We start from the raw sequence: 19,674 nt of genomic DNA, 5'->3' as shown, positions 1-19,674 counted from the left end.
AAACGAAAGCCAGAGAAAACCGAAGAATACTGAAGCACGATCAGAGACTGACTCCCCTCGCCTGGGATACGTTTTTAGTCCCCAGGTATCTATTTCTAGGTGAAAATGTTGCCTACGCCTTATGAGAGGGTGCGTCGCTTTATTATCCTTCTTAATTACAAGGGGGGGCAGTTTCTAGCCTTACTTAGACTCGTACGAGCTTCCGCCTTCCCGTACGTTGGGCGAAGTGCAGGGGAAAAGCGAATCTCATAACACGGGTTGGGCGGGCGGGTCAGCGGCGAACTATTCGCATTACATTTAACCAAGTCACAGCGTGAAAACTTTTAATTTATTTTATTTTTATTTTCAATTTTAATTATAAAAAAAATTAAGAAGGTTAGACGTGGTCGCGCGCGGTCGTCTATGTTCGCTACCGTACAATAATGTTCTTATTTTTGTCCTAGCCGTCGTCGTAGTCGAATGCCCGCTGAGGTTTGATTCTGTCGGTTCAGAATATTTATTCTGCAACAGTGCCGCCTGACAGCAGGGGTCAACCCGTCTAGGTATTAGGATAATCAATAGCGCGGGAATTTTCCCTAAGCTGCTACACAGACAAACAACGACAGCTATGGGAGACACACAAAGTGAACCCGAAAATTGTGTAAACAGTGAAAATATTATATTTAAACTTGCTAAAAGAATACTTCTGGTACTCCTTAAATAGACAATACCATAAGCCGAACAGACTCAAAACAAAATGATGTAAGTGTTTCGGGACTTACCCGGTTATGATGATCTAATTTTGGCAAAACTATATGGGCACTATTACAACCAAACAGCGGAAGAATTATTTATCTGATTATCCCTGAATTCATCCGAGTGCTTTTAGTTTGTTGTATGAACGGAAATGGAAAACTGAAGCGAAAATATAGAGTCAGCATGGCTATAACTATGATAAAAACACTGTAAGCGTCGACGAGTGGAATAACAAGGGAATTTTCCCAGTTCGTGGAAATAACGGAACTCTAAGTGGTGGGGGATTCCCCCGGATCGGCCAATATAAGTTACGCTTTAGATCGCCAGTAATTTATACACAGCACAACTCTGCGTTAATCATGACTTTCTATCTATCTTCGACCTCGAGTGCGCAGAAAACTACGCGAATTCGACTTACGAAGACGGTCACAGAGACCAAAGTGCAGCAATGGGAGAAATACCTGACCGACAAATTCGAAGGGAAAATCCAACCGAAGCCGGCAAAGCAAGTCTACCTCAAGGACGCCTGGTCGGTCTTTGGAGGAGCGAAGTTAAAGAAGCGATTGACGCTTCGCACGTCTGCTCAAACTATAGAAAGCCATGCCATCGCTTTGCCGCAGTTCGACCCAAACTTCTACGCGCAAAATGATATTCAATGTAGAATGGCGGGTTGTAAAGAAACCAAGCCAAGGGCAGCTAAGCGAGGCTGCAAAGAAGATCTCTACTTGTGTTCGCTCCACCAAGAAAGGCTCAGGCAACATGTTAAAGAACTTTGCAGCAAAAGCAAGGTCGATGTTGACTTTAACGCTCGAAACGATGATTTCGAGGGTTACACGTCGCTAATATGGATGATGGATCGCGCGTATTTCTTCTCGATTCGAAAAAATTCCCAAATGCCTCGCATCCTAAAGGAGTGTCCGAAAATCATGAATGAAGTCTGGTTGAACATCCGTAACTTTATGCTGATCACCAATGCAGTGTTGAATCCCATCTTTGATAACTGTCGACTCGCCCTCCCACCTGTGATGGACATTTTGAGAGAAATACTGGAGCACATCCACGAAACGCAATACGTAGAGAATCTTGTTTATCTCATGCGCAGCATCGTGGAGATGATCCTATTCGCGTTTGGTGTCATCTACACCTGGGTCTCTCTGGCTCTTCTCGCTAATCCTGGTGCCCAGATTGGCATGGGTGTTGGAGGGGTTTTGGGGGCTGCGGCGGCCGGGGCGGCAGCTGGACCGGTTGGGGTGGCAATTGGCTTTGGTTTAGGGCTAGGAGCCTTCTGCGGTGGTTTGATAGGGGGTGGGTATTACAACTGGCAGCAGCAACAACGGGAACAACTGCAACAAGACGAGGCGCTACGTCGTTACCGTGACTTCATGCGAATGCCTGCTCCGGACGACCAGCCACAGCCAGGTCAACCCCAGCCAGTGCTGTACCAGTTTCGAGGTGATGCTTGGGGCGGGTTCGTTTTGACTTTGTGGCACTATGCTGAAGCTTTTGGGAACTGACAAGCACTAAAAATAAACACTTATTCAGTATCCATGAATTTTATTACGATCACCACCATCGAGCGCCTCTCTTTTCTGGAACTTTAAAAAGGACTGTCAACTAGCCTTCAAGTCCTGTTGTTATCAAAGATTCTTCGATACTGATATTCCCTTTTGGATCCTCACGCCAATGGGTCATTCTATGGATACATTGGCGTGAGGACCCAAAAGGCGATACCAGAATAGAAAGAATTTTGAAGAAAGCATTTGGTAAAATGTTATCCTAAAAATACCCCCCTTCCCCCCGTCTACTTTTATGGAGTCCCCCTCCCCCGTCTAGCTTTGCCGGTCGTGGAAGGTGTTCATATCTTTAAGTAGAAAATTGATAGATAATAATAATCGGGATTTATGGATAATAGTTAAATTTATTCGTTTAGTGTCAGTGACGCTAGACTAGTCGTAGCCTGCTAAGCGGTGCTTTGAGTGTAAACAATATAATTGAATTAAAAGAAGTCTACCGTTTAATTCCAGTCTTCTCAATCAGAAGCGAGGGGCACCTGGTTTTGGCTAACAAGATACAGCTGTACCTAGTCGGCCAACCACTCTCCTCTAGCTCCCTGAAATATCATCAATCGAGTTATTTTTGTCATTTTGTCACGCATCTTCGGCTCAAGATTATTTGTTAGACCCACCCCTGAAAAGTATACAAAGACTGGAAGGCAAAGAGAAGAGAGTAATAAATTTAATGTTTATAATATTCTATAATAGATCTCGATTGAACTTCTCTTAATGATGTCATACTATATACAAACATTTCTTACAAGTGTCACACCACAGTGTTTGAAACACGTTCAAAGATAACTTATGTCACACCACAGTGTTTGAAACACGTTCAAAGATTACTTATGTCACACCACAGTGTTTGAAACACGTTCAAAGATAACTTATGTCATGTGGGAATGCTCACAGTCATATCTCGCACATGTCCAAACTCTTTCGTCTGGCTTCAATTTTCTTCGCACTTTTTTTAATTTTTAAAAAAAATTGTTAATTATTTGCAACGATTTAAACAAAAATCAGCGTTGTTTCAAACGCATATATATCTCAAAAATAAAAAAAAACGAAAAGTGGTAGATGATTTCCCGAAGAAATTACCCCTTTTCAACCTGCCTTTTCTTTTCACCAGAAATTAGATTTATTTTCCATTCCCGGGCATCCTGTGTTATCCCAACTTCTGCATGCCGCTTCGTACATTAAAAAAGCCTTCGTAGTTTAAAGCTGCGAACTTCCTGTTTGTTATACAGCTTTCTAATACTCGCTGAGCCGACGCACAATCGATTAATCTTAGTTTTCAATCAATACGCGCTTGCTAGCAAATGGTACACCATGATTTTACGGCTCCTGTGTCTTCGGTGTCCTCGGCGTCATCTCCGTCGTCTGTCCCACCATACTCGTCGTCGCTCTCGTCTTCGCTGCTCTCCGTGTCCGTCTGATCGGGGAGGCCGTAGCGACGGATTTGTTTGGACGCGACAAATGGTTCCATAGACTCAGACCTGATGAGAAAGATGGGCTAGTAAGTCTTTGCCGTGAGACAAGTAGGCGGCGAGCTCGCCCTAGGTCCCGAACAAAGAGTAGCGACGAGTGGTCCTCGTGCTTTCGTCTCTTGGGCAGTGTGAGAACCTGTTGAATCGTGGGAAGTCGTTTACTGACCTTGCTCGCTTTTTTATCCTTCCGGCCGGATGCTGTGACCATAATTTGAGTTCTGCACCCCCAGTACACAACCGCTGTAGAGTGGCTCCTTCACGAGTCACGTGACTTCGGGCTAGACACGTGACACAACCCGTGTCTTCGTCATCTAAGGTGGCTAGGTATTCCTCGCCAGGGAGACTGCGCACTGCATAACACGGTTAACATAGTGATATGAAAAGGTGTTGAAGGGCCATGAATACAAGGAAAGGGTTGGAAGAATGTAACAATTAGGTGAAATGGACAATAACGAGGCAGAAATAAAGGTTGAAAGTAAATAGGAAATGAAGAGAAAAATTCAACGAGGTAAAAGACAAAGAAAAGAAGGCGGGCGATAGAATGAATAAAAAAAAACAAGAGAAAGAACTACAACAAAAGGAAGATGAAAAGGAAGCAGAACAAAAGCAGGAACGATAACACAATAAACATAGAAACAGGAGGAGTAGGAGAAGATGAAAGGTGACGAGAAGTCATGGGGAAAGAGACGAGATTGAAAGACCTGGTTGTCTTAATATTGAGGTAGCTGGTCATCTTACCATTAAGATAGCTGGTCATCTTACCATTGAGGTAGCTGGTTATCTTACCATTGAGGTAGCTGGTCATCTTATCATTGAGGTAGCTGGTCATCTTACCATTGAGGTAGCTATTCAGCTTACCATTGAGGTAGCTGGTCATCTTACCATTGAGGTACCTGGTCATCTTACCATTAAGGTAGCTAGTTAGCTTACCATCGAGGTAGCTGGTCATCTTACCATTAAGGTAGCTAGTCAGCTCACCATTGAGGTAGCTGGTCATCTTACCATTGAGGTACCTGGTCATCTTACCATTGAGGTAGCTGGTATTCTTACCATTGAGGTACCTGGTCATCTTACCATTGAGGTAGCTAGTCAGCTTACCATTGAGGTAGCTGGTCATCTTACCATTGAGGTACCTGGTCATTTTACCATTAAGGTAGCTAGTCAGCTTACCATTGAGGTAGCTGGTCATCTTACCATTAAGGTAGCTAGTCAGCTCACTATTGAGGTAGCTGGTCATCTCACCATTGAGGTAGCTGGTCATCTTACCATTGAGGTAGCTGTTCCCGCGGTCGATGTCGTACCCTGCGCTGACAAGGCACGTGCTTGTCGCGACCATGGCGTTCGTGCTGCCAAAGTCATCCAAGTGGTTCCTAATCTTACGGACCCTCCCTGGGGGGAACACAGCGACATAAGTTAGATTTCCTCTAAAGAACTTAATTAGACTTCTTCAGGTTTAATTACTGGCAGCATGTTTGAGGGCCTACAAGCTTTAACCATGACGTAATATTACATCATCATGCATGTCAATCAAGTTTGACTCACCCGAGCTGATGTCCAGTGCTTTGATGTTGACACCGCTGTCGCCCCAGTACACGCGGTCACCATAAGACGCCAGGCAGCGAATGTGTCGTCTCTTAATCGATACTCCTTCGGAAAATTCTGCCTTGCTCGAGTCGAATACAGGCGTTAGCGATCCGTCCCGAACATCCCAGATCTTGACGATGCCAGATGCGGATCCGCTGATGATTCTCCCATCCTCAAACTAACAGACACAGGGGGGCTTACTCACAGGGAAACGAGAGAGCCCGCATAACCAGGGTTTCATATTGATGACTTTTTTGGACAGGTAAAAAATGAGTAAGGCAATCAAACTTATGCACTAAATAGATCTAATAAATTTTGTTTTCTAACAAAGATCTCCTTCCATTTTTTAGAACTTGATTAGTTACTATGCTTTATGCATTTGTGTTTTTATGTTCGTATCTCATCATTAAATTCAGTGACTGAATTTAAGTTACAAAACGAAAAATAATAAAATTTTACTTTGACTTTCATAGTTTCCAGGCTTTTAAGGAAAGAAATCCCCCCTTGATGTCTTTACGATAATTGTCGACCCTGCTTATTTTCTTGTCTGCTATTCAGTAGATACTGCGCATTTGACTTTTGAACGACGGACTTTTAAAATGTCATTTGGCGTGCGCATGAGCAATAAAGCAGCATTGCCAAGAGGATTTTGGCAATCAACAAAACACCTTCTAAGCCTTTGTTTTCTATTTCACTTCCCGTTAAAATCCTAATTTTCATTAAATTAGTCAATTGCTCAATGTTGCTAAATATGTTTGAGTTGCAGAAAACAAAACAAACAAATTAAACGAACAAATAACCAAACAAATAAACACCTTTATGGCGGTAACTTGGTCATCATAGCATGTGATGGATCGTACGTTTTCCCCTGTGTCCATATCCCACAACTCGACCTTCCCGCCCTCTGAAGTGAAATACAATGATAAAAGTAGGGTGATTAGAGAATCTCACAACTTCTACTTACAAAGCATTGCCTAAAATAAACCATTTATAAATCAGACCTAACAGATCCTTACTTGAGACAAGAAGGCAAGACGTATAAAATGAAACAAAACATGTAAAAAAAAGACATTTCAAACAGTAAAACAGGGAAGCTCCTATTTTAGGTTGTATTAATTTAAAAGTCTAAAACACGTTTACTCTAAAATATAATCCAAAGTCTAAAGATAAATTTTTATAAAATCATGTCCTTAGACTGAAGTACTTCATTTGTCCGTTTAAAGTTCTTTTGAAAAAGGCCAATCACGCCGCCATTTTATGCTCCCGCTCAATAACGAGTCTCACAAAGCATCAATTTACATCGGCTTATTCAAGCGAGTAACCAAAATGTTTTAAATCAGATATCGTCAATAACATATCAGCCTTCATTCTTAGATTGTTATTTTGAAGTTTCCTTGCGAATCAACCGTTGTATTTTCAATGATAAGCAATAACGAAGGAGAGTTTATTTCGATGTTATGTCAAACAGCCCCTACCCCTACTCCCACGGGTTCGCCTATGTACACGCCCCCTTCGCACCCCCGAGATTCTAAAACACGACACGACTGAATAGAGACTACCGTGCGACATTACCTAAAACTGTTAACTATTAAAACCGAGTGAGGGGTTATTTAATCAAACAAATAGACATACAGAGATCGGTGATATCCTCATCGACATAGCACTTGAACTAAGACAATGTACATCAAAACGTACAAACGCCGTCGGTGTGGTGCCATTCACAGCAAACGCAAATAAACACTCGTTCTACTTGAAGGGCCCCAAATAAGCGAATCCCAGAATAAACATTATCGTGTAACGAACTGACCGGATCCCGACGCCGTCCAGCCCTTGTGATAGTCGAGGCATTCCACAGGCGAGAACGTGTAGATGGAACGCCTCAATTGACCTTGTGAGAGAACGGAGAGGAAATCAAAACAACTCGTAAAGCGAACACTTTCATTACACTACGCTAGTGTTCATTGAATAAATTTGAGTATGTAAGTTAATTGGTTATTTTTTACAGATTTTTCTAACAGAGTACTAAATGAATATGCGGAAGCTCAAAACTAGAGACGTTAAAAAACGTGTTAGTAAACAAACTGGAGTAGTAAAATGTATGTCTACATAGGTAGTAATCTAAACACATTCAATACGTAATTCGCAATACCAGTACTGAATCTCTTGTCATATTGGTATTTCCGTGTGTTGCTTAATAAATAATTCCTCACCCATATTTTCCAAAGGAGGCTGAAGGTACAGCTCTCCGTTTTGAGTTGATTCTCGCTCTAAACGCTGTATTTTTGCTTGCGTGGAACTACAACCCCGTGACCGCCGTTTTCAACTCTGTTTCGTAACGCACGCTCTGCTGGGCGCTTAATCCCTGAACCATTTATCCGACTGGCCCAGTGTTGGTCATGCACGCTAATTTATCTCTCTGGAGAATACTTGTTTTGTTTGCCGGGAGATATGCGCAATAAATTGCGAGACTTAACGCGTACTAAAGCACTGACCCTGATGGGTTGTTACCTTGTTATGGAATTATGGTGGCGTGGTCTGATGTCGAGTGGGACAAACACGTGACGGTGTACTAGGCGCACAAATGCTTGTCTCTCCGCCGGCCATAGACAGAGCCTGTATTATGAGGACACTTGCTCCCTTTTATCATTTTATAATAGCTTTTTATAAAGCTAGTAAAATGTTGGTTTGGGGCTCTCCATTCTATGTTATTATTATTTTTTTGCTCTACGTCATGATAATAAGTCTCACTATATTCGACATTGGTCTTCGTGTTAATGCTTATAAAGGTAAGCCACCAAGCATGCCAGATACCACGTTACTTGTGAGCATCATTTTCAGACGGCGATCATTCGAGCACCGGCAAAGACTGCAATATATTGCGAGCACTTCCAGCTATATTTTCAAGCAGCGACCATAAAAACAATTGGACTACAGGGAATACAAGCCAACAAATGTCTAAGCTACGTCATAGTTATGAGTTATGAGTTATGAGCCGAAGTCTTTGTTTGGTTTTTGGTCCTGTCACGCGGTTGTGTATGTGAACGTACAGTACAGAAAATATATGGAGTACACTAAGAATCGCTGCTCTGTGCATCAATGCCGCTTTTTGACCCTTTTAAAACTCCGCAGTGTTGATGCAGATTCGAACCAATCCTATCATGCTTGCCTTTTAACCTCACTGAGATTGTTCAGTAGAGCCCTACTCTCTAAAGAATTTAAGCCCAGCACGATTTAGTTGTATGCGACACTTCTACAATTCGAGTCGTAGAGTGTAATTCAACCTACGACTCCGCTACGATGCTCGACTACGAAAGTTTTAGCATGTAATTCAGACATGTCGCATACGACTAAAATGTGCTGTCTAAATCGGCCTTAAAAAGTTGTCAAGCGGATTTGTTGACAACACCCTCCCCACCCTCAAACGGACATTTTAGTCTGCAACTAGATTTCTCTGCGATAGCGATATGCGGATAGAGGGCCATATTAAGTGATGTAGGGGCATAGGCTGACTTGGTTAGCCGGTACATTATCACGCCCGCGGGGCTGTACGGTATGCTGTATGTGTAGATTTTATGTAGTGTGTAGTGTTGTGTGATAGCAATACGTACCGTCAATAAGGGACCACAGACGAATAGAGCAGTCCTTGGACCCTGTGACGGCCAACTGCTGCCTCATAGTGTGTGTAGTGTGTGTGTGTGTAGTGTTGTGTGATAGCAATACATACCGTCGTTAAGGGACCACAGACGAATAGAGCAGTCCTTGGACCCTGTGACGGCCAAGTGCTGGCTCAGGCTTGACACGGACGGGATATCTACAACAAGATGGTCACCAAGGTTACGCCGCTTATACGTTACATTGAGCAATAACTGGTTCTCCATCTACGATTCACTACGATAGCATTGGAGGCGTTGGGATGGGAGACAGAGGCAATGCTACATCCCCCCCCCCCAAAAAAAAAAAAAGGAAAATCTACAATGGGTCAGTTTTTCAAAGAGCCACACCTTCCCGCCCAAAGCGACAAAAAGGCAGACAAACATATCTAGTTCCTCTCTATGTATATGGTATACAACCCACCAGTGATATAAGACGCAAATGTTCATTTCACGTAGATTCCACATGACCAAACGGCCGTCACTCACCGTTTGATGTAGTCTCCATATATGGTATGAGCCGAGCGGAAGTCACGGTGCCTGTGTGACCGCCCATGCTTCGTATCTCACGTCCGGTGTCGCCGTCCCAGAGCTTCAGCATGGTATCCCGACTAGAAAGAGATAGAGTATGACCGAGATGTGAGCGCTAATATCAAGCAGAGCTTCAACATGGTATCCTGACTAGAAAGACATAGAGTATGACCGAGATGTGGCCGCTAGTTTCAAGCTTCATATTATTTCACAATTGATCGAAAAATTCATATCGCTTAATAAAATACTGTGAGTGGCAAATGCTCAGACAGTAACTTGTTAAAATGCTCTTAGATCGACTAGCGTTGCAGTTAAAATCATTACCAAGTTTAAAAAATCGTGAAAGTTAAAGATAATACATTCTTTTTAAAATTCGCGAGAATTTAGTAATTTCAAATTTATCGATAGAGAAATAGCGAAAAATTGCATAGGCGAATAGGTTAGCATTTCTGATGCTAAAAAAAAATTGTAAAATAGAGTTATAATTTTTTTAGTCATGATTCAACTGCAATTATCTGAAAAACGCATTTTTATAATTAGTTCTGACGGAGCTGAGCAAACAGCGCGGTGTTCCTAGCCTTGCATTAAAAATACCAGTCACCATTTAGCGAAATATGAAAGATTGATGAGCTAACATGTGGCCCGAATCCAGCGCGCGATACGGTACAGCCAGGAGATATACCAGCATACGGAAAAAATACCAGCATAAAATGCCAGAGCGATGCAACTAAAACACGACTTAACAGAAGTATGAAATAACGATAGCGAAAATCCCACGTGATGTGAGCAGGGAGACTCTTAGCGATGCGTGAAGTTTATAAATAAAATTATAACAATTATAAATCGTTCAAAATGTTACCTGCAGGACTTTCGTGCCTGAGTCTCATTCCGGTGAGAATCTACCACATAACAAAAATACGATTTCTCCCGATCTTTTCGACTGGAGCCGTGGATGCACTTAACGCCTTCTACGTCCTCTAACCGCAAGGGACACAGGCTTGTGGGCCTCCAGTCCTTCAAAGCCCCATGCACGAGTTTAATGAATATTTAATATTTGGGATGCCTGTGGATTGCCGCAATGTGTAAGACCTGCCCTGCGGTGTTATATCGGTGTTGTTTTATCGGTGTTATATCAGTGTTGTTTTATCGGTGTTATATCGGTGTTGTTATATCGGTGTTATATCGGTGTTGTTATATCGGTGTTGTTATATCGGTGTTGTTTTATCGGTGTTGTTTTATCGGTGTTGTTTTATCGGTGTTATATCGGTGTTGTTTTATCGGTGTTATATCGATGTTGTTTTATCGGTGTTATATCGGTGTTGTTTTACCGGTGTTATATCGGTGTTGTTTTATCGGTGTCATATCGGGGAAACTTTTGGCTTGAACTGCATAAAATTCGACACGCATACAAAGTCAAGAAAAATAAAGAGGGAATAGTTCTCGAGGAAACACGATCACATCGGAAAGAAAGGCCCCTTTTTTACTTCCACGACCAAGGTATTAATGTCTGGGTTACTGTACGAAAACCAGGAATAATATGGTTTTATAATATAGTCGATCCCATTCACGTTTTCTAAGAGAAAAAAAACATTTAAAAGTCTCATTTTAAAGACGTAAGAAACTGAAACTGAACTAAAAAAACAAAAAAAACAAACAAAAAAAAGATGCAAAACTGTGATGTCAGGCGTAATCCCGGTATTACGATTCCTGCTCTAAAACAATACGTTAATTAAAAAATATATTTTTAGCACCGACCCCCTGTTACGCCGCAAAATGTAATAACTTTCAACGCAAAATGTAATAAAATATTTAACGCGTAATGTAAGAACGCAAAATGTAATAACTTGATCTATTGACTAATAGTTTAAAGTTCTATTAATATTAAGAAAATGATGAAATTTTAACAAATAATAAAATTTTAACAAACGTTAGGATCGTTTAATGAAATATTTAGGAGGTCCGTCTCGTATAAGCCTTGCGGTTTCTTACGGTCCTCCTTGTCACACTATGTAAATTATTATAATTATCTTTATTTAAAAAAATGTATTAAGTGACAAAACAATAAACTGAAAACTGAACTGAAACTAAAAACAGTGCGACTTGAATTTTGCGTTGAAAAGCTATTACATTTCGCCTTAAAAATTTATTTCATTTGGCTTTGAAAGTTATTACATTTCGCTTTAAGATTACATTTTGCGTTGAAAGTTATTTTATTTCGCGTGAAGATTACATTTTGCCTTAGTTATTACATTATTTCAGTTATTAAACAAAGCACATGTAAAATAGCATGGAAATGGGATTACTGATGTTTACTGATTACTGATGACCAGTAATGACCAAAATACGGTCAACCTTAATAAAGAGAAAGCCTAAAACACCAACATAAATAACGCCAAGCTTGCTACAGTAAAAATTCCTCATACAGTAGCACATCTAGGGGGGGGGAGGGGTGGAGGGACCAAGCGTTTTAAGCCGCACATTTTGGGCTGCCAAATAAATTTAATGTGATTGATGTGAAAAGGCTGCCAAAAAGGACATTCCTCTTCTCCTCTAAAGGTATATTGCCCCTACCCATGCCCCTACCCCTACCCATGCCACTACTTCTACCCATGCCCCTACCTCTACCCATGCCCCTACCCCTACCCACGCCCCTACCCCTACCCATGCCCCTACCTCTACCCATGCCCCTACCTCTACCCATGCCCCTACCTCAACCCATGCCCCTACCTCTACCCATGCCCCTACCCCTACCCCTACCCATGCCCCTACCTCTACCCCTACCTCTACCCATGCCCCTACCTTTACCCATGCTCCTACCCCTACCCATTCCCCTACCCATGCCCCTACCTCTACCCCTACCTCTACCTATGCCCCTACCTCTACCCATGCCCCTACCCCAACCCATGCCCCTACCTCTACCCATGCCCCTACCTCTACCCATGACCCTACCCCTACCCATGCCCCTACCCCTACCCATGCCCCTACCTCTACCAATGCCCCTACCTCTACCCATGCCCCTACCCCTACCCCTACCCATGCCCCTACCTCTACCCCTACCTCTACCCATGCCCCTACCTTTACCCATGCTCCTACCCCTACCCATTCCCCTACCCATGCCCCTACCTCTACCCATGCCCCTACCTCTACCCATGCCCCTACCTCTACCCCTACCTCTACCTATGCCCCTACCTCTACCCATGCCCCTACCCCAACCCATGCCCCTACCTCTACCCATGCCCCTACCTCTACCCATGCCCCTACCTCTACCCATGCCCCTACCTCTACCAATGCCCCTACCTCTACCCATGCCCCTACCCCTACCCCTACCCATGCCCCTACCTCTACCCCTACCTCTACCCATGCCCCTACCTTTACCCATGCTCCTACCCCTACCCATTCCCCTACCCATGCCCCTACCTCTACCCATGCCCCTACCTCTACCCATGCCCCTACCTCTACCCCTACCTCTACCTATGCCCCTACCTCTACCCATGCCCCTACCCCAACCCATGCCCCTACCTCTACCCATGCCCCTACCTCTACCCATGCCCCTACCTCTACCCATGCCCCTACCCCTACCCATGCCCCTACCCATGCCCCTACCTCTACCCATGCCCCTACCCCAACCCATGCCCCTACCTCTACCCATGCCCCTACCCCTACCCATGCCCCTACCTCTACCCCTACCTCTACCCATGCCCCTACCTCTACCCATGCCCCTACCTCTACCCATGCCCCTACCTCTACTGATGCCCCTACCCCAACCCATGCCCCTACCCCTACCTCTACCCATGCCCCTACCTCTACCCATGCCCCTACCCCAACCCATGCCCCTACCTCTACCCATGCCCCTACCCCTACCCCAACCCATGCCCCTACCCATGCCCCTACCTCTACCCATGCCCCTACCCCTACCCACGCCCCTACCCCTACCCATGCCCCTACCTCTACCCATGCCCCTACCTCTACCCCTACCTCTACCCATGCCCCTACCTCTACCCATGCTCCTACCCCTACCCATTCCCCTACCCATGCCCCTACCTCTACCCATGCCCCTACCCCTACCCATGCCCCTACCCATGCCCCTACCTCTACCCATGCCCCTACCCCAACCCATGCCCCTACCTCTACCCATGCCCCTACCTCTACCCATGCCCCTACCCCTACCCATGCCCCTACCTCTACCCCTACCTCTACCCATGCCCCTACCTCTACCCATGCCCCTACCTCTACCCATGCCCCTACCTCTACTGATGCCCCTACCCCAACCCATGCCCCTACCCCTACCTCTACCCATGCCCCTACCTCTACCCATGCCCCTACCCCAACCCATGCCCCTACCTCTACCCATGCCCCTACCCCTACCTCTACCCATGCCCCTACCCCTACCCACGCCCCTACCCCTACCCATGCCCCTACCTCTACCCATGCCCCTACCTCTACCCATGCCCCTACCCCTACCCATGCCCCTACCCCTACCCATGCCCCTACCTCTACCCATGCCCCTACCTCTACCCATGCCCCTACCTCTACCCATGCCCCTACCTCTACCCATGCCCCTACCTCTACCCATGCCCCTACCTCTACCCATGCCCCTACCTCTACCCCTACCTCTACCTCTACCCATGAGCCCTACCTCTACCCATGCCCCTACCTCTACCCATGCCCCTACCTCTACCCATGCCCCTACCTCTACCCCTACCCATGCCCCTACCCCTACCCATGCCCCTACCTCTACCCATGCCCCTACCTCTACCCATGCCCCTACCTCTACCCCTACCCATGCCCCTACCCCTACCCATGCCCCTACCCCTACCTATGCCCCAACCCATGCCCCTACCCATGCCCCTACCTATGCCACCAACCCCTACTCATGCCTCTACCCCTACCCATGCCCCTACCTCTACCCATGCCCCTACCGATGCCTCTACCCATGCCCCTACCCATGCCCCTACTCCTACCCATGCCCCTACCTCTATCCATGCCCCTACACATGACCCTACCTCTACCCATGACCCTACTTCTACCCATGCCCCTACTTCTACCCATGCCCCTACTTCTACTTTGAGTAACTTAGACAAGCTGACAAGCTTACCTTCCAGAGATGATGAGGGATTCCCAGCAGTCCACTGCACAAACCATATCGTTATGTCCCTCAAGTAGAGTCACACTGAATTTGGCATCTCTCCATACAGTTGAATGCTTGGGTGAAACTGAAGAGCTTCTTGGCTGAGAAATAGGCTGTGATGAAGTCACTTTTGGTAACTGTTCTTCTTTCACTGTTGCTCCTGCTGTTGTTGATGCAGTTACTGCTGTTGATGATGATGTAGCAGGTGCTGTCACTGATGACACTATTGTTGACGATGATGATGATGAGTCTGCTGATGATGGTGATGACTTTATTGATGTATGTTTTGATGTTAATGCTTGTAGTGATGACTGGACATCTTCACCTGGGTTTCCAGGACCTGGACTTGATATAGGTGGAACACCTATCATAGCACCACCAATTTCACCTTTATCTGCATCACTTGTTGAGGGCTTTTCTTCAGATACTTCATGTTTTTTTACTTTAAGAGATTCAGCCATTTTCTTTGCTTCTTTTTGCAGCTTATCACGCCCCGCTACCATCCTTTGTAGCTCAGACCGTATGTCATCTTTGCAGGAGATCTGTGTCACATATATCAAATCATCAAATACTGTGCCAATAGTACCATAAATGTTTTTTTATGGTGACTGCTCCCTCTTGCAAAAACAGATTCCATATTGTAGCATTAGCACTTATCAACAGAGGAAAACTAGGTTAATAATTCAATCAGTCAAGTAGCACAATATCTGAGTTGTGTGTATTGTGTGAGACAAAGCTAAAAGTCTGCCTAGCCTTGTGGTGCTTCAACTTGCTTTGAACTTTTTTTCAGGTCACCTTAATGCTAAACATATCAATTATCAACCTTTTAAGAAATACAGATAATATGTTCCATCACAGGGATGGCCTTCTGTATGGCTTAAATCATCTTATTTTCAATCTAGAGCAAACAAAATGTCAACTAAACTGTTAAGCTGGTTACTGTTTTAAAGATTTTTACTCTCTTTGAATGCCTAATCTAATTTTTAAAAAGAAATACTCAATCATTATCTAATTTGTAAAAGCTTCTTCTCAAACACACAAAACTGATGTCCATCCTTCAAACATCAATCAATCATAAAGGAATTTGGTAGTCCTTTCCATGTAAATTGCATTTTAATCTACAATTTTTGCAATTTTAACTGTAATCTGATATATTTTTGTGCTCTTTCATATAACCGTGGTCTTGTGAATTACTATATAGTATACAAACATACAAAAAATGTAAGAAAAAATTGGGAATTGAGATTAAGAACATTTTCACTGCCTAACACTTTATTTAACAAAATCGTCATTTAATAAAAGCTAAGTTACCAGACTCTGAGCACAGTCTTGCAGAAACTGTCAATTTCTGTAGAAAATAGAGAAAAAAAGTTCCCTGTTACTTTTTCCCTTGGTCGTAATAGGTTGGTAGATGTATACTTTGAACTTCACTCTCACTCAATATACATTATCGTCAAATGACCACCTATCGCCAGGTATGACATTGTATGTCAAAAATTGCAGAGTCAAAAATTCTAAATCTGAATTCTTATTTACCGCTCCTAAATATACACCTATTTCAATAAAGGTTGTCAGTGCAAACGGCAAATGGCAATATTGCCAAATGGCGGTTCTACGACCAAAAGGTGTTTATTGGTAGCAATTATTTGTAAAAATAAAGGTGATAAATAAACTCAAGCGATGTCGAACCATATGTTTAAATTATATTACTCCTAAATGGATAGTCATATGTTCTATTTATTATATTTTTCTGAATTTAGAACAAATATTTTGGGATCCATTCGGTCGTAGAACTGCCATTTGTCAATGACCATTTGCACTGGCAACGTTGAAATAGGTGTATGTGATATTATTTCAACACATATTTTGCTAGAGGGGCCTAGAGTGTGCTATGTATGAAGTCTGTGTATCACAAGCTCAATGGACTTGTGAAGCTAAAAGAAAATAAACAACTAGAATTTTAGATCTTGCGCTCTCAAACCGATTATTAGCTACTTCATACTTTCACATATTCTTGGTCTGAAAGTTCTCTCTCCAGCTGTTCCAGGTTTTCAATTTGTCTAAGCTTTTTTCGAAGTTTTCTGATGTCGGTAGAGAGAGCGATGGATTCAGCCATATCTGTGCCACGTCCAAAGAGGGGAGCTGGAACTAGACACAGGGTACCCGCGAGAGTAGAGTGCCAAATCCCACTTATCGTCCGTGTCTTACCTGCTAACAACTGCGTGTCTATTCTATGTGAATGGCATATAAGAGAAAGTAGTACAGGGAAAACCCGTAAAGCAGCCATCTTTTCAATTCAATTTTTCCTAAAAGCGCATGGGTAGCTTGAAATAAAACAAAAATACAGACAAAAATACAGACTAGAACATTGTGTGCTCGCACATAAGTCAACAACTAGAAGCTCACCAGATCTTGTCTGACCGCCAGCATGCCTTCAGGAAAAAGCGCAGTTGTGTGACACAACTGTGTTTCGTCATCAATTATTGGGCCTTAGCCTTGGACCGTGGTTTACAAACTGACGTCTTTGTGTTAGACTTCGCTAAGGCCTCGACAGCGTCCCCCACGAACGGTGGCCAAACCTTGAAATGGATTGATGCCTTTTTGTGTAGGCGGTACCAGCGTGTTTGTGTCAATGGGGCAAAGTCAAGCTGGTCGCGGGTGACATCGGGTGTCCCCCAGGGTACTGTCCTTTAACCAGTCCTCTTCAACCTGTTTATAAATGACCTATTAGAATCTGTACGGCCCGAGATTCGCCTCAGCAAGCTCGACGCAACACAGCTCCCACAGAGAGAGGCATTCCACTCCAAACTCAACGACACCGACATATCGGAGGAGGATCACCTGCACGCGCGGAGAGTGTGGGAGGTCTTTGGGATGGGGACCATGAGGGATTACCACAATCTGTATCTAGAGTCGGATGTGTTGCTTTTATCTGACGTTTTCGAGAACTTTAGAGACGTTTGTCTCAAGAATTACGGTCTGGACCCCGCTTGGTACTACACAGCGCCAGGGCTGGCTTGGGATGCAGCGTTGAAGACCACCAAGGTGAGGCTAGAGCTTCTGACGGACTATGACATGTTGCTCATGATTGAGAAGGGCATCCGTGGTGGTGTCTCCATGATAAGCAACAGACATGGGGAGGCAAATAACCCTTACATGAAGGAGTATGACCCTAACCTACCAACAAAATATATCACCTACCTTGATGCGAACAATTTGTATGGCTGGGCGATGAGCAACCCTTTACCGACTCACGGTTTCAGGTGGATGGGTGACCAAGAGCTGTCAGGTTGGAGAGACCGCCCATGCATTCTGGAGGTTGACTTGGAGTACCCTCACCACCTACATGACTTACACAACGATTACCCACTAGCCCCGGAATCTATCGGGCTAGGCAAGGTGGACAAGTTGGTCCCCAACCTCAACGACAAGACAAAGTACGTTATCCACCATGAGACTTTGAGACTTTATGTGAGTTTTGGGCTAAAAGTCACCAAGATTCACAGGGGTGTCACTTTTGAGGAGTCTGCGTGGCTGGAGCCCTACATTGACTTGAACACCGATCTGAGAGCCAAGGCGACTAATGATTTCGAGAAGGACTTCTTCAAGTTGATGAACAACTCCGTCTTTGGTAAGACTATGGAGAACATTAGGAACAGGGTGGACATTCGGTTGGTGACGGACGAGAAGCAAGCCAAGAAGCTCATATCAAAGCCGAACTATCAACATCGCACCATCTTTTGCGAGAATCTAGTCGCCATTCACATGAAGAAGACAAAGTTAACCTTCAACAAACCCGTTTACTTGGGTATGTCCATCCTGGATATAAGCAAGACGCTCATGTATGATTTCCACTACAACTTCGTCAAGCCCAAGTACGGTGAGGATGCAAAGCTCTTATTCACTGATACTGACAGCCTGATGTATGAGATCGAGACGAAAGACTTTTACAAGGACATCAGCGGGGATGTGAGGTCCATGTTCGACACCAGCAACTTTCCGGAGGGTCACCCATCCGGTATTGAGGTGGGTGTGAACAAGAAAGTCATCGGAATGTTTAAAAATGAGGCTGGGGGCCAGCAAATTACAGAATTTGTAGGACTGAGAGCCAAACTTTACTCATACAAGATGGATGAAGGTAAAGAAGAAAAGAAATGCAAGGGCGTCAAGAGAGCAGTCGTCAAGAAGAGCATCGGTTTCGATAACTACAAGGATTGCCTATTTGATAAGAAACCTCAGATGAGACTTATGAATGTCATCAGAAGTCATAAGCATGATGTTTACACTGAAACGGTGAACAAGGTCGCTCTATCTCATGAGGATGACAAGCGAATCATCTGTGACGATGGCATCCACACCTTCGCTCACGGTCATTTCAAAACTGCGGCTGGTGGTAGCTCAGTATCTTCAGGAACGACTTGAAGTTCTTCCCTACTAAATCCACGCCTAGGTCCACCTTCAGAGAGGTAGTACAACACAGGCTGTCCAACTGAAACAACACTGCGTGATAGATCGAAGACTTTCAAACTCCAGATGGGATCTGTGGCTCGTCTGCGTTCACCTCCTTCCTCTTCTCCAGGAGCTAACAGATATCTAACTCTAACCCCCGGTGGTAGTCTAACTTCGTCAAGTCCAACGGCTCGCTTATACGCTGGAGGGTCAATATCAACCTCTTTCAACGCAATAGATTTTGCGGGCTCTTTGCCGGTGATTCTTATAGGCTGACTATTCAGAGTTTTCAAAACACCTGGCAATCGTTTCACCCAAACTCTGGACCGATCATCGCTAATCATTTCTTGAGCATACTGATGAGAAAACAACCTCTCCGCCAGCGTTCTATTGGCGCGTTCGACAAAAGCCTGTGCGCGATGGTTCCCAGCCTCGCTTCGCTGGATGGTGACCCCCTTCTTTTTCATAATCTTCGTTACCTCTCCCATAAATTCTGTCCCCGGGTCGACAATCACCGTATGAGGCCATTTAAGTTTTCTGGAGTATATCTTTTCAAACCC

General features: G+C 44.3%; 3 protein-coding genes across 5 annotated transcripts; 2 read left to right on the top strand and 1 right to left on the bottom strand.

The window, feature by feature from the left end:
- Positions 1 to 1,056: 1,056 nt before the first annotated feature.
- LOC5508998 lies at positions 1,057 to 2,753 on the top strand. Its single transcript, XM_001629490.3, has one exon. The coding sequence runs from the start codon at positions 1,095 to 1,097 to the stop codon at positions 2,247 to 2,249; it is 1,155 nt and encodes a 384-aa protein (XP_001629540.2). The 5' UTR covers positions 1,057 to 1,094; the 3' UTR covers positions 2,250 to 2,753.
- A 201-nt stretch (positions 2,754 to 2,954) lies between these two features.
- LOC5508992 (F-box/WD repeat-containing protein 7) lies at positions 2,955 to 17,206 on the bottom strand. 3 transcript variants are annotated; one of them, XM_048724769.1, is made up of 11 exons: positions 16,668 to 16,833; positions 15,977 to 16,013; positions 14,633 to 15,207; positions 9,496 to 9,617; positions 9,081 to 9,167; positions 7,164 to 7,244; positions 6,172 to 6,260; positions 5,315 to 5,534; positions 5,039 to 5,161; positions 3,939 to 4,122; positions 2,955 to 3,781 (listed from the first exon to the last, which is right to left on the bottom strand). In XM_048724769.1, the coding sequence occupies exons 3-11, from the start codon at positions 15,166 to 15,168 to the stop codon at positions 3,598 to 3,600; spliced, it is 1,626 nt and encodes a 541-aa protein (XP_048580726.1). In that variant the 5' UTR covers positions 15,169 to 15,207; positions 15,977 to 16,013; positions 16,668 to 16,833; the 3' UTR covers positions 2,955 to 3,597. The 3 variants fall into 3 exon arrangements, with proteins under 3 accessions (XP_048580726.1, XP_048580725.1, XP_048580724.1); XM_048724768.1 differs by lacking the exons at positions 15,977 to 16,013; positions 16,668 to 16,833 and adding an exon at positions 17,072 to 17,206; XM_048724767.1 differs by lacking the exon at positions 15,977 to 16,013.
- Positions 17,207 to 17,539: 333 nt separating this feature from the next.
- LOC125561137 lies at positions 17,540 to 19,087 on the top strand. The gene has a single exon (XM_048724486.1). The coding sequence runs from the start codon at positions 17,540 to 17,542 to the stop codon at positions 19,085 to 19,087; it is 1,548 nt and encodes a 515-aa protein (XP_048580443.1).
- The last annotated feature ends 587 nt before the right edge of the window (positions 19,088 to 19,674 follow it).

Source organism: Nematostella vectensis, chromosome 3 (assembly GCF_932526225.1).
Source record: "Nematostella vectensis chromosome 3, jaNemVect1.1, whole genome shotgun sequence".
In the NCBI taxonomy this organism is placed as follows: Eukaryota; Metazoa; Cnidaria; class Anthozoa; order Actiniaria; family Edwardsiidae; genus Nematostella; species Nematostella vectensis.
This window is presented reverse-complemented; position numbering and strand designations above follow the sequence as displayed.

Coding starts and splice junctions, on each gene's coding strand:
- LOC5508998 (XM_001629490.3), top strand. CDS start 1,095: ATGACTTTCTATCTATCTTCGACCTCGAGTGCGCAGAAAACTACGCGA.
- LOC5508992 (XM_048724767.1), bottom strand. CDS start 16,781: ATGGCTGAATCCATCGCTCTCTCTACCGACATCAGAAAACTTCGAAAA. Junction 4,123..5,038: donor CGGGAACAGCTACCTCAATG/GTAAGATGACCA, acceptor CGTGTTATGCAG/TGCGCAGTCTCCCTGGCGAG. Junction 3,782..3,938: donor AGGATAAAAAAGCGAGCAAG/GTCAGTAAACGA, acceptor CTTTCTCATCAG/GTCTGAGTCTATGGAACCAT.
- LOC125561137 (XM_048724486.1), top strand. CDS start 17,540: ATGGGGACCATGAGGGATTACCACAATCTGTATCTAGAGTCGGATGTG.